This window comes from Stegodyphus dumicola, chromosome 5 (genome assembly GCF_044657685.1).
Source record: "Stegodyphus dumicola isolate Sdum_Otavi_A_Nest chromosome 5, ASM4465768v1".
In the NCBI taxonomy this organism is placed as follows: Eukaryota; Metazoa; Arthropoda; class Arachnida; order Araneae; family Eresidae; genus Stegodyphus; species Stegodyphus dumicola.
Window position 1 is genome coordinate 27,362,047 of NC_140772.1, and position 13,474 is coordinate 27,375,520.

The window sequence follows — 13,474 nt, forward strand, 5'->3', positions numbered from 1 at the left end:
GCATCCGAAACGTCCTCGATAGGATTCAAGTCCAAGGATCGAGCTGGCCACTCCATGCGCATAATTGTTTTCTGTTGAAGATAATCATGTACGAAGAGAGTCCTGTGTGGTCTTGCGTTGTCGTCCTGTAACAGGAAACATCACCTATTGCCCCGGCATGTGGGCACACATAAGCATCAAGGATGTCATCTCTATAAACATGAGCATTCACGGTTCCCCTTGGAAAACCCTGGAGGTCTGTGCGTCCACCCAAAGAGATACCACCCCAAACACAGATACTGCCCCTTCCGTATATTTGACGGATGATAACAGGTTCTAGGTTCTCTCCATATCAAATAACGTGTACTATCTCTTTCTAGACTAAACCTGGACTCATCCGTAAAGAGAACCATCTTCCATTGATCTAGCGTCCGGTGGACATGTTGTCGTGCCCACTGAAAATGGTCCCACCTATGGCGTGATGTGAGCAGCTGGTCGCCTCGCATACAGACCACCTTTGTGAAGTCTTCTATGCACAGTTGACATTGACATGAACCTTCCGGTGGCTGCAGCAAGGGAGGATCTAAGAAGAGTCGGAGTAGCGATTTTATTCCTGCGTGCACATAATGTCAAATATTGGTCATCTGCGCAGCAGTTGGCCGTCCTTGGCTGAACCTCCTAGATGCTGAATCTGTGGTTTGAAATTGCCTCTAAAGTCTATGACCCACAGAAGGACTCGCATTTAGCCTTCTGGCCACTTCTGTTTAACTTTGTCCTGCCTCTATTCTCCCAATGGCTCTCCATCGCAGTTCTGCAGGTAAATGATGCCTGGAGGTCATTGTTAGGAATTGGCTATCACAGATTTCTGATGTCACTGTCACAGTGAAATATGTGGGCTTGCTCTCAAACATGGACCTTTATGCTCCTCGCAGATGACGTATTCCCAAAGCAGCACCACTAATTTGCATATCGCAGTTTTACTCAGCTACTCTTACTTGGTAACATATTCAAATTTTACACAGTTTCTCTTATTTTTGAGGGAGTTATCGCTATTTTTGTAATTTTTCCTTAATTTATGATAACCAGTGTATAATAAAATCACCATGACGAATAGCCTGCACTAGTATAGATCCATTCGGTTCTATTATTCTAGCATATCGTTCTGTAAAAATCACTGAATGATTATTTGTGGTAGCTTTAGATGTTGACAGCAAATTACATTTTAATTCCGGAACACATAGCACATTTTTGAGTGCAAGTTTAATTGTCTTATTTCCGTTAGGTACTGTTCCGTTAGGTAGTTCCAATTCCTGTAATTTTTTATGTTTGTCAACTGCTAGCTTTATAGTTGAATTCAGTTGAGGGTGAAATTCTGAAAATAAACTTTGCTTATTGCACATGTGAGATGTACAGCTACTATCTAAGCGCCATGAGGAAGTCTTCTGATAAGCATTGTTTACTGCTAAACTAATATGCTCTCCATAATTAGAAGCCATCATAGAACCTTGATTTTCCTGATTTGATTGTGCATATTTTCTATCAGCTATTTTCTTTCTGCATTCAGATGCCTTGTGCCCAATTTTCGAACAGTAATTTCACTTCAAGTTTCAAAAATTTCTTTCAGCAGGAAAAATTTTGTTTGAATTTACCTTTCATTTTTCTTCTTTTGTTTTCAGTATAGTACGCATTCTGCGAATCTTGAGATGTTTTCCCTTTTCTTGCTTCCCATTCTTCTAGCATTTTGATTTTCAAAGATTTGGGACTCGGAAATTGATCTCTTGATTTGATGACGATCTAAAATTTTGATTTCTGGAATATATTGTAGAGCAGAAGAATCGATAATAAATCATCAGCTATGTCAATTTCCATTTGTTTAAGCTTGTCAACTATTTCAAAGAAATTGTTCAAATGTTCAGACATCGTTTCGCTTTCCGCCATTTTTCTAAATAAAAGCTGTTTTAACAAGGTAGCCTTCTTCGCAGGTCCTTTTGATTCATATACGGATTTGAGTTTATTCCACACAGCATTTGATGTCACACAGTGCTTTGTATGACACAATTCACTAGGATTAATAGCAAGAATTATATCTGCGTGAGCTTTTTGATCAGCTTGGAGCCATTTCTTTTCATCTTCGGTTCCTTCAGCAGGTTTTAGCTCTTTACCTGTACATAACACCAATGGTCATTTTTAATCAATACAGCTGTCAAAATTATCTTTTCTGAGCTTTTCTATAGTAGTCAAATGCGACATAATGTAATACAGTCTCTCACAGCCAAAAACAAAATGGAGCGATAGAAAAATAGGCTTAACTAAATGCTGATCACTTCTTACCGTTGATTAGGCTTAAGAATTCAATGCTCGAAAACTTCAAAATATTCATTTCAAAAGAAGTATTTTGCTACTTAGGCGTAGTTGAAACACTCCTGGGCCCATAACCATTGAAGAACTAAATGAGCCTAAACAGATTGTAACATCAATGAAAATTTTTAATGAGAGAGATTAACTTAAACATATTTTCATACAGCACAGAAAAACGAAGAAGTTAGAACATATACATACACACGTAACAAACAGTTACGTCAACACCGCGCGGATAAATGCAAATGGCGTATGCGTCAGAAGCACTCTTAAGCTAAATGTCGTATTATAATTTATGATACAGAAAAGAAAAATATGTGAGGTAATGGCAGTGATAGCAAATTAGTCTCATAATATTTCCTAATGGTTTTTATCCACTGGAGATATTTATTCTTCCTTCGTTTTAGTGTGTTCTTTTTGTTAACACATTGAATTTACATAGCTAAATGAACTTATTCTCGAAATGAAACCATTTTGATATACAAACAAATTGTTCTTTTTGTTAATTATAATACGAGTTATTGCTCTTTTTTTTTTTTTTAACTGCCCTAGGACTAACTGTTATTGAGTTAACCATGAGCATTACCCAGCAATAGAGAAAAAATTTGTCAGATAAATGACAAGTTTATTGAAGTTTTTATCCAAGATTAACTATTGTATTAAGAATTGTGAAAAATACTTATTAAAAATATTTTAATCTAAAAATTTATAATTGAATTTTCTTATTTATTACATATTACTAATATTTTCTTTTTATTTAGGTATGATTACTGATCTGTATATAGATGTCTATAAATTCAAAGGCATTAATGTGAAATCCAAAGTGCCTTCTCTTCTTCAGATATTGAACAGCTATGACCTTGAGACTTTAATTGCATTTTTCCAAGTGAAAAGATAGCTAATACATGCTCTATTTTATTTATCATGCCACTGAAGATTTGCTATTTTAAACGTCACACATGCATACATATATATATGTTATTAATAAAGAATTATTAATAGACTAAACAAAATAAATTCTGAACTAACTCTTCAAAGACATTAAAGAAATTTAATTTTAAATTAGCGCTGTTTTGAAATTTAAAAAAAAAAAAAAAAGAGTTAGTTTTTGTAAATGAAAAAAAAATTAATGAAGTGTTTTTAAATTACAAGAAATTTTAAAAACAATAGAAATACATTTAAATACATAAAAAATTGAAAAGGAACACAATTAAAATCTCATTCAGTGTTATTCAGAGAATACAGATGAGACTTGATTTGAACCCCATTCCCAATTAAAAAAACTACAATGTTTCTGCTCATCCAAAATTAGCTGATGAACTATTAAAATTATTCAGTTATTATACTTATCCAAAAAATTATGAATGCCTCCTCTATACAGCCAGCCTTCTATTTATATGAAATACAAAAATACAAATTAAAATGAATACACTCTTGTTTCCTAATAAATTAATATGCACTATCTATTTGACATTGAAGATGCAACACCAACAAGGAGTGGCCTGAAAATTATACAAATTTCAGGGTAGATGCACATCACAAAGTTAGGTGAATGATGTTAAATGTGCAGCTATCCAGCACATGTTGAAGAAGATATAAGGGAAGGAACTTGTACAATGTTCAATTTTCATGCTGTTATTTCTGCTACGGAAATTATCTTAGAAAATTTGCTTTTGTCTTAGAGGATGTGTGTAATAGGAGAGAATGCAGACAGACAGACAAATTTAATGAGGGACATGATGATCAGACTGAAAAGAGCAAGTTGCTCCATATGGTAAATCTCAGCTGACACACACCTGGACGCGTATACAGTGCATCAGTTGTGGCGACGATGGTTGGAGCGAGGAAATGTGGCAAGTTTAAGGGGTTCCGAAGTAGCCAGAGTGATGTCAGCATCTGTGGATCAACGTATCTGCCAACAAGAGGTGGCATACACACAAGCTATTTCTACCTCCATTCTGCAGCATGTTCAAGATGCAAGATATGGATATGTACCCATATCGACCAGAATCATTTGCCATTAATTGGTGGCTAGTGGCCTGCAATCAAGGCATCCATTAAGAAGACTGCCACTGACTCCACATTATAGACGCTAATGTCTATATTGGTGGTGGGCTCAAGCGATCACCAATGTAGACGTATTGGTGGTGGATGACACACGATGATGTATTCTCAGATAAGTCACACTTCTGTTTCTCCAATGAATCACCACATACAAGTGTGGCATCGATGCGGAGACAAGTCCAATCCGGCAGCAATTGTAGAACGTCCCACTGCACAACAATTTGCAGCGCAATTGCATAAGATTCCACGTCACCTCTAGTTCGTATTCAGGGCATTATGACGGCCCAATGATATGTGAATGATGTACTGCGGCCGGTGACACTCCTGTACCTTCGGGGAGTGCCCAGTTCCCTTTATCAGCACAACGCCTGTTTTAAACACACACACTGCTGACATCAGCAAACATGCTCTGCAAGTATATAGATTTCTTCCGATCTCTCACGAATGGAAATATTCGGGGTGTGATTGGATGCCATTTGCAGACTCCGCCATTGCCATATTCAGAAGATGAATTGTGGCAAATGGTTGTCAGGAAATGGAGAGCCATTCCTCAAGACACCATCCCTAGTCTCATTGACTCTGTACCTAGACATGTTGCTTCATGTATCGTCATCCAAGATGATCCTAAGACCTACTCAGCCGACCGTGTTCTTGCTCTGTGTTATGCATATCATTTCGAAATAAAGATGACTTATTGTTTGTTGCTAACTCTGTTTGCTGAGTTTCATCACTGTGCCACTCCACATTTTCAATGTTGGGTAGTGCATATAATTTACTAATACAAAAATTCTTTATATGAAATAATTTTAAGATCTTTTTGTTTAAAAAAAAATACTGTATTATAAATAAAGAATATATACACAGTAATTCAAGAATATCTCCAGAAATATAACGGAAAGTAGAGAGAATCAGAATAAGTAGCTTTTATAATGGAATATATGTAGGGAAATGGTTTGTTTAATTGGTGTAAGGTGTTGTTTTGATAACACGTAATTGAGACTAAAAAACAGAAAATAAAATACAATTAAAAAAGGGATTTTATACAATACGCTTTTATTTAAAATGGATGAGATAATGCAATAAAAGAAGAAAAATAATTTATATAGCTTTATGGGAATAATAGATTGAATAGTTTTATTTGCAAAATTCATCTACAGTTTTACATAATGAATAAAAAAGTGTGATCTGCACATGACAAATTAAAAAGCTAATGAATTATACATTGGACAAAGCTATTAACAGAAAATTTAAATAAGACAATGTCTTGTATGATGCTATTTAGTTCACAGATTTCAATTATTTAGGCACCCCATGCTTTTTTTTTATTTATGATATAAAATTGTTGATATGGTCTGTAAATAAATTATTTAATCTGTTTTATTCTCATTAAACTATATGGTAAATTATTTTCCTTGTTTTAGTTCAGCAGTTATTATATCCATTTTAAATAAAAACTTACTGTACCTTTTGAAAATGCATTTGGTGCACAAATTTATCAAAATTATAAATTAAAGAATGTCATATGCTAGCAAATTATAAAAGAATATCACTAAATGTCATGAAAGGGGGAGAAATGAAGCCAAAAGTACTAAATTCTGAGATTAAATAAATGTCACTTTTTGTTGTGTGGGAGTCGGGGGGGGGGAATTGTTGCATTTGGTCATAGAAAATCAGGAAAATTACATTTCCATTTCAGGGCTACTTATATGGGTACTTATAATAAGTGATATTACTGTTATAAATGAATAATAATGAGACAAGCATTATTATATAAAATGCATAAATGATATACTGAAAAAAAAAAGACCAAAAATTTGTTAAAAGATGGAAAATAATTTATTCTTTTTAATTACAATTATGAAAGAAAAAATTTTACATACTTAAAAATTAAGTGAAAAAGAGGACATAACATTATTTGACAATCAGCATCTTAGGAATTAGCAAGCATGATACACACATGCATTGCAAACAAAATTATTTACAAAAACAATAAATGGAATGCCAGCATTACTGGATTAAAAATAAAGCTATAAAAAATTTCAATCAATGTTCATTAAAACTTTTTCTTATGTATAATAAAAAATTCAATACACAAAGTAGTTCTTTAAATAAGATATACATAAAAATTTTAGATCAAAATCTTAATATATCTGCTCTCTAGATACCATATATGAGAAACATACTTTTTTAATTAAAGTAATAACAGTGATTAAACTGTTGTACATGTGAGTTCCATTTCTAAGATGTTCGTTATAATTTAGGAATGAGAACTTCATGGCTATCTACAAATATATCGCTTCAGAGCTTAAAAATGTACATATTTATGGCATTGTTTTACATCTAAAGGACTGTACACAGACTAATGCAGCAGTAAGATGCTGTTAATGATACAGGCATAATACCTTTGGAATAATCACCAAATTTCTTAAAATGGCAGTTTTGTAACATTCAGAGAAAACTGGAAACATTTAATAAAAAATTTCAAAATGAAGATATATCTTAATCCTACCATTCCTATAAATATACAGACTTTTGTAAGATTTGATAATTTGGAATGAATATATATTGAAGAACAGTTCAATGCCTTCCTTCCATAGCCAATGGTATGCATATGCAGAACTGCGTACTTCTTGTATAATTTTTGTAGAAACAATGTCCATGTGGTACAATTAATGAGGCACGTGCTGAAATTTGTATAAAATACGAGAAGATATTCTATATGTCAATGTTAAACCTACTTTTTTCATACCGCAAATTTCTAACTGTGCACGATATGAATTAAGTTGAAATGGTAAGAAATACTCTAAGCACAGAAGCAATGGTTTAAACAAATTCATTAAAAAATAGAAATGCTTATGAGAATACAAATGGTGGTATAAAAACACTAGCCAGAAAATGCAGATGTAGAACACATGATGCGACTGTGCTTAAATGCAATTGTCTTAAGTATACTGTGGCAATGTTCCACAACACAACTAGAAAAATAAGATTGATCCAGCATGGTATTCCTTTTCATTTCTCAGACTGAGAATCTAAGAAGATTTGTTTAACATCCTGAAGTGCTTTTTCTATACAGCCTATAAAGCGTAACGTATCCTGTAAGGAAATTTCATAATAAATATATTACACAAAATGCAGAGGTATCTAAAAAACATTAATTTGACAATAATTAATAGTTAAAAATCAATTTGAATCACCAAGATTGTATATTACAAATTTGTTGTATAAATATTGCAGTAGTATATTTTGATATTAAAAATACCCATAGCCAAAGACTCCATTCTTTGCACCATCTGTTATATTATCTGTCAGATCTATCATCATATGTTAATAAGTATCTACTTGGATGATTTGCATAATGTGGCAAATTACAGAGCCTGTCTATACTGAAATCACGAATTTGATCAAGCAGATTGTCAATTTCATGAAGTGTTGCAATTGAATGTAAAAAAAAAAGTTTCTTTTTAAAATTTAACAGTATTAAAATAAGTATAAGATGACCCTTTACCATTCCAGATTGTTTGGGTCTGCTATGAAGATGGATCACGTTAGAGAACATGAATATCATGGATGTGGAATATTAATTAGTTACATTATTAGAAATATTAGTTACTTTAAAGGTGGTTGCTGTGCTTCAGTTATTTAAAAATAATTACATGCACTTTCTTATAATGCTTATGAAAGCATTATGAGAAGCATCTATACCATTAGTTCAATAAAAGCCCTTTCTAAACCACATATTTCCATAGAGAATCAGTTCATTATAATAGTTTAATTCATTTACATTATCATTTTTAAGCAATCTGTACTGGTACAAACATCCTATAATAGCATATATAATCTGCCTTCAAAGAATACTGGAAGGAAAATCTAAAAATAACCTCATTTATTTTCAAACAAATCAAATTTTACAATTATATATTTTAGGCCCTATCAAATTATTCTTCATTGACATTGATACACTTGTCCCAACATTTTGCCCATTGTTGAATTAGTTTCTAAACTCTTCACATGAAGTACTGTTCAAGGCATGTAATACATTTTCTTGCAAGGTTATCCATATGAGTAAATTTATATCCCATTTGAATCTTCTTTTATTCATTATTGGACAGGATAAAGAACATGTAGAGAACAAGGAAATAGAGGGTAATATAGGTATCATATGCTAAGAATTGTCAAATGGGCAGAGCTATGTAAGCTAGAACATTCTCAATCAATTACTTCTTGTCTACAATTTTGGCCATTTCTATTGCACAGTCTTTTTGAAATTTGCAATAAAATACCAGTTCAGTTTTGGCTTGGAGGATCAGAAACAAGTCAACAGTATTTTATGTCCTCTTTTTTTCTTTTTTTGTTTCACTTCTGCTAATACCCATAGTATCTAGGCTTATCTTCAAATATGATCGTTGTGGGAAAGTTTGGTTCATCATACATTCCTGCTTGAAGTCATAGTAAGCATTTACACATTTGTCTTTTTGCCTGTGTGTCATATATATTTGTCAGATAACTCTCTTATTCTTAGATCTTCAGCTAAAATTCTGTGACAGTTACTCCACCAAAAATTCTATTGATAGAAGTATGGATATTATGGACTGTGGATGAGGTGCATTTCTCCATAACTGGGAACGTAAACTCCAAGAACTATGTTCAGTGGGCAACAGCATTCTAGTCCTTTAATGTGCTTTTTGCAAATGTTTTATGTTGGCACTTTTCGCCATACGTGTATCATTCCAATGCCATTTATGATTTTTTAATGTGCTGATCGACTTTACGCAGGAAAACAGTGGATGTTGCCATTAAAAAATTTCAAAGTTTTTTTCACTGTAATTGTAAAGAGGAGAGCTCTGTTGCTCTAGATCATCACAATCTTGAATCATCAAATAATATCTGAAATTTCATTTCAATAGACCATTAAGGGTTCATATATCGGGGATGTTTTTAATGACCACCCTGTACACATATATGAATATATTTTCATTAAATATTGATAAAAGCTTTGAGATTATTTAATCTTATTTAGGTTAAGTAAATTAATTTTTAATACTCACAGTTTCAGGAGATGTTCTTTTACTAGAAACATGAAAAAACATCACATTTTCAGAAGCTATATCATATGATACACCATACCCGTCATCAGCAACCTACATGTTACAAAGAATTATATACTTTCTTTCCAGTGTCAGAAAAAAAAAAAAATTAAATCACTCATTTACACAAAGCTAGCTTGAAATGATAATAAAATAAATACTCTGAACCAAGGTGATAAGAAAAAATATGCAAGATAAAATTCTCTTATTTGACCAAAACAACAAAAATGCTTTTTAAAACAATTTTAACACAGGATATTATCACTTGTTTAAAACATATTAAATGAATATTTCATTGCACAAAGTTATACAAAAAAAAGAGAAATTTACATGAGAAAACTATATGTGGCAGTATAACTAAATATTAAACATCTAAAACTGCTTCAAATATAGGCATTAATTTAAAAAAATTAACAATATTGGTTTGTGTAATAGATTTTATACAGAGTTTAATGCATTAAATTCTGAAAGATACAATTTCTTTACTTTAAATACAATTATTCATAAAAGTTCAAATTTGCAACAATATCCTTGATGTTCATTTAAAAGTTGCACAACAGCTTTTAAATAAGTATAGAGTCAATGAAAACTGGATTAAAATTATAGTTTATACTAACATAAGAGGTAATGAAATACAAAAACACAAGCTTAGCAATAAAGCTAAATGGCTTATCATGAGTATTTGTAATTTAAAAAACTAACTGATTGCATAGCAATTTCAACTCCATATGTGCAATTTTTTTTCCTCCTTACTAATAATTCATTGTATGGTTTCACAATTTGAAAGTTTAAATAAGATTTTTAAAACTAAAGGCTTCTATGGAATTACTGAAGTAATTGCATTTGCTTTTATACTTTTAGTAATGTCACACAATTTATCTGAATTAAATATATACTCACAATAATATAGTAAAAAAGTAAAGTTTTTAGTTTAATTTTTTATTAAGTATCTTAGCAGTATACTTTTTAAATTTTTGCGATTCAATAAGAATATGAAAAGATTACAATAATATATTTAATGAGGGAAAAAATTCCAATACTGGCAGAACATAATTTTAGAGAATTTAATTCAAGATACTACTTAAACTGACATTCTAAAACTACTAATAAGAATATGAACAAGATTACAATAATATATTTAATGAGGGAAAAATTCCTATACTGGCAGAACATAATTTTAGAGAATTTAATTCAAGATACTATTTAAACTGACATTCTAAAACTACTAAAGAGATAGTTTTTTAGGTTTAATTCTGAAGTATTTAAATAAAATTTTTTTTATCATTATATTTTACCTAATTTTTTTTTCAAGAATTTTATAACAATTTTTATTTTGCATCTTTTAAATTAGTATTGCTAAATTTTGTTCATGTTTCTGGCAACCTGTTAATTTATATTATGTTGCTTACACCTCCACCTGCATTTCAGACACAAAAAATAAATTTGTAAAAATATTTATAATTTGTATTTGTTATAAATTTTCAATTACAAAAGCTATCAAATCTTTCAGGCATTTATATTTTCTTTTAAAAAACAGATTACACTTACTATTTTAGTCTATCGTATGCCTGTAAGTTTATGTATAAAAGTTCAAAAAATGATTTTAAAGCATTTTTCATTCTGAAATAGATAAAAATCTTAACTAATGTTTTAATCATTCAGGTTGTGCTAAAAATGCATATACTTACTGGTCCAAAACCTCCACCCAAGCATACATAATCAGGATACTTTCTTGTATCTAAAATTCCAGCATGATTATGAGGTGTCTGAAAGTGAATTAAACAAATTATTCAAAATCATAGCAAAGCACATACTGTATTTCAGAAATAGAAAATATAACATATAAAACATACTTGACTAGTAGACAGCCTCCATGGCTCACCAAGAACTTCTTTTAAGAAAGGAGATTCCACACCTAGGTGTTTTGAGAGAACATATAGGCAGAAGATATGTCTGTCAATACCTTTTCCGCACATCACATTCAGATATGACTCTTGATGTTTATTGCAAGCTCTCTGCAGCAGTCTCAGTTTCTCCTTAGCCTAACATAAATTTAAACCACTGGCTGGTATTATGAATAAATATAAAGATTATGTAAATATACAAATTCAAGTGGACATTTTAGAGTTTATTGAAATCTGAAATATTTAAAGAATACCATGAAAGACTAGATTTTCTGAAAGTTAAAACAGTAATTACAAAACTTTAATTAGAAATTATAGAAGGAGGATGGCATATAAATAAGATGAGTCTACTGATTACTCTTATGTTTTAACAGAAAAAATAATACTCACTCCAATATCAGAATTATCTACAGCTAACACAAATTCACAGGATTCTTGGGTCACAGGTCTCACAGTTTCAGTTCGCCCTTCTCTAAACAGGCGCATCATAGATGCCTCATACGTAAGATTGAACCGCCCAGCATCCTGTTGATTACATAATATCAAGGTTAGTCTGTTGTTGCCTTAATTAAAAATTAGTGAAAACTTCCTTAACTATACTTTGCTGCATAGAAAGCTGGTAATTTTACTTTGAAATTTTCATAGCTTTTTAACCTTTTGCAGACAAGAAAGGATTTCTGCTTATATACACACAAATGATTAGAAATAGGTACATACAAACATTTGGCAATATGCTATGTTGCCTCCTATTTCTAATCATTTGTGACTCGAGTATAAATTTCATTATTGTTGGGGAACATTATTGTACAAGTTCAGTGTATACATACAGGAAACTTTTACCTAAAGGAAAAACCAAATGCTTGAGACAGTAGCATGTGTGTGAATGGGTTATGGCAGCCTGGGAAAATGTTAAGATTGAAACAATCATTAGATGATTTCTGAAGTGAGAATATCCAGTGCTCTAGACCAGGGGTCCCCCAACTTTTTGTACCTGAGAGCACATTTTAGAATATTTGTTGAATGGTGGACACCATTTACTTTTTCAAGATCAATTTGTCATTGGATAGAGTTAATACATGCAACAAAAAAAAAAAAAAAAAAAAAAGACGTTGGTTGCATTTCACTTTGTGCTGGTACCTTTGTTGGATACAATTTTTATTTCATTAAAAATGAGAAAACTTTCACAACTTTCACATAGAATTTTATTCAAAACTAAAACATTATTGTGATCACACAACAGCAGGCACCTTGGTGCCTGCAGGCTTAGGGTTGGAAACCCCTGCTCTAGACAGTTCTGAAAATGATGTACTGTGAGACATTGGTACTGGCAATAGCGATACTAGTTCAGCAGGCAACTACTACTGATAGTAAGTAAAAGGTGCTAAACACAGAAACATATGCGTTTTGATATAAAAATTTTGTTCATGCAGAATATTTATTTATCCAAATGCCAGACATTTGGCCACTAAGCCATTAGCCTTGATCTTGGTTCCCAATATCTACAAACAATAGAATTAAAAGATGATAGTGCAATGCATTCATCAATATGCTCCTTATCTATAGACTGTCCAGAGTTAGAATACAGACAGAAGAGCATATAGAGTCCTTAAGTTGAATTTGAAAAAAGATAGACATTCAGACAATTGTGTCCAGTCAAAAAATGAAATAACGCCCGAGTTACAGGATAAAGAAAATTTCATGCATTCCATTTTTATCACCTACATGGCTTAGTAAACTGCCAATTTAAAAAACATCTCCATTTAAGATGGCTAAAATTTTTAAGCTTAAAAAAAAAAAAAAAAAAAAAAAAAAAAAACTATCTTATCTGCAGATATTTTGAATAAAACTACTGATTTCAATGGCAATCTAGACATAGGCCTCTCTCTTTCAGAGGGGTTTTTTTTCTTCCCCCCCAAAAGGGAGGGGAGTGTTAACCATTTCATACAGAAACCAACAGCAAAGTGAAATCAAACATGGCACCACTGATCAAAGAAAATGCTCATGGAAGCTGTTAGCTTTTTTGTTGAACTTTAAATTTCATTTTGGTGTATTTCTCTTTCCATTAGGTAACATAACATCTAA

The 13,474-nt window shown here is 31.8% G+C and overlaps 2 protein-coding genes across 9 annotated transcripts in view; one reads left to right on the forward strand and one right to left on the reverse strand.

Moving 5' to 3' along the window:
* The window catches only part of LOC118182145 (BBSome complex member BBS7-like), a 65,557-nt gene extending 59,750 nt beyond the window's left edge, over positions 1-5,807 (forward strand). For all 6 annotated transcript variants that reach the window (XM_035351470.2, XM_035351460.2, XM_035351465.2 and 3 more), the window contains one exon: positions 3,099-5,807. In XM_035351470.2, coding sequence (XP_035207361.2) covers positions 3,099-3,235 — 137 coding nt within the window. In that variant the 3' untranslated portion in view covers positions 3,236-5,807. The remainder of the gene's footprint in view (positions 1-3,098) is intronic.
* Positions 5,808-6,214: 407 nt separating this feature from the next.
* LOC118182119 (carnitine O-palmitoyltransferase 1, liver isoform-like) overlaps positions 6,215-13,474 on the reverse strand; it is a 114,920-nt gene continuing 107,660 nt past the window's right edge. For all 3 annotated transcript variants that reach the window (XM_035351429.2, XM_035351416.2, XM_035351423.2), the window contains exons 19-23: positions 11,783-11,917; positions 11,342-11,530; positions 11,177-11,254; positions 9,450-9,542; positions 6,215-7,497 (exon numbers count right to left, since the gene is read on the reverse strand). In XM_035351429.2, coding sequence (XP_035207320.1) covers positions 7,414-7,497; positions 9,450-9,542; positions 11,177-11,254; positions 11,342-11,530; positions 11,783-11,917 — 579 coding nt within the window. In that variant the 3' untranslated portion in view covers positions 6,215-7,413. The remainder of the gene's footprint in view (positions 7,498-9,449; positions 9,543-11,176; positions 11,255-11,341; positions 11,531-11,782; positions 11,918-13,474) is intronic.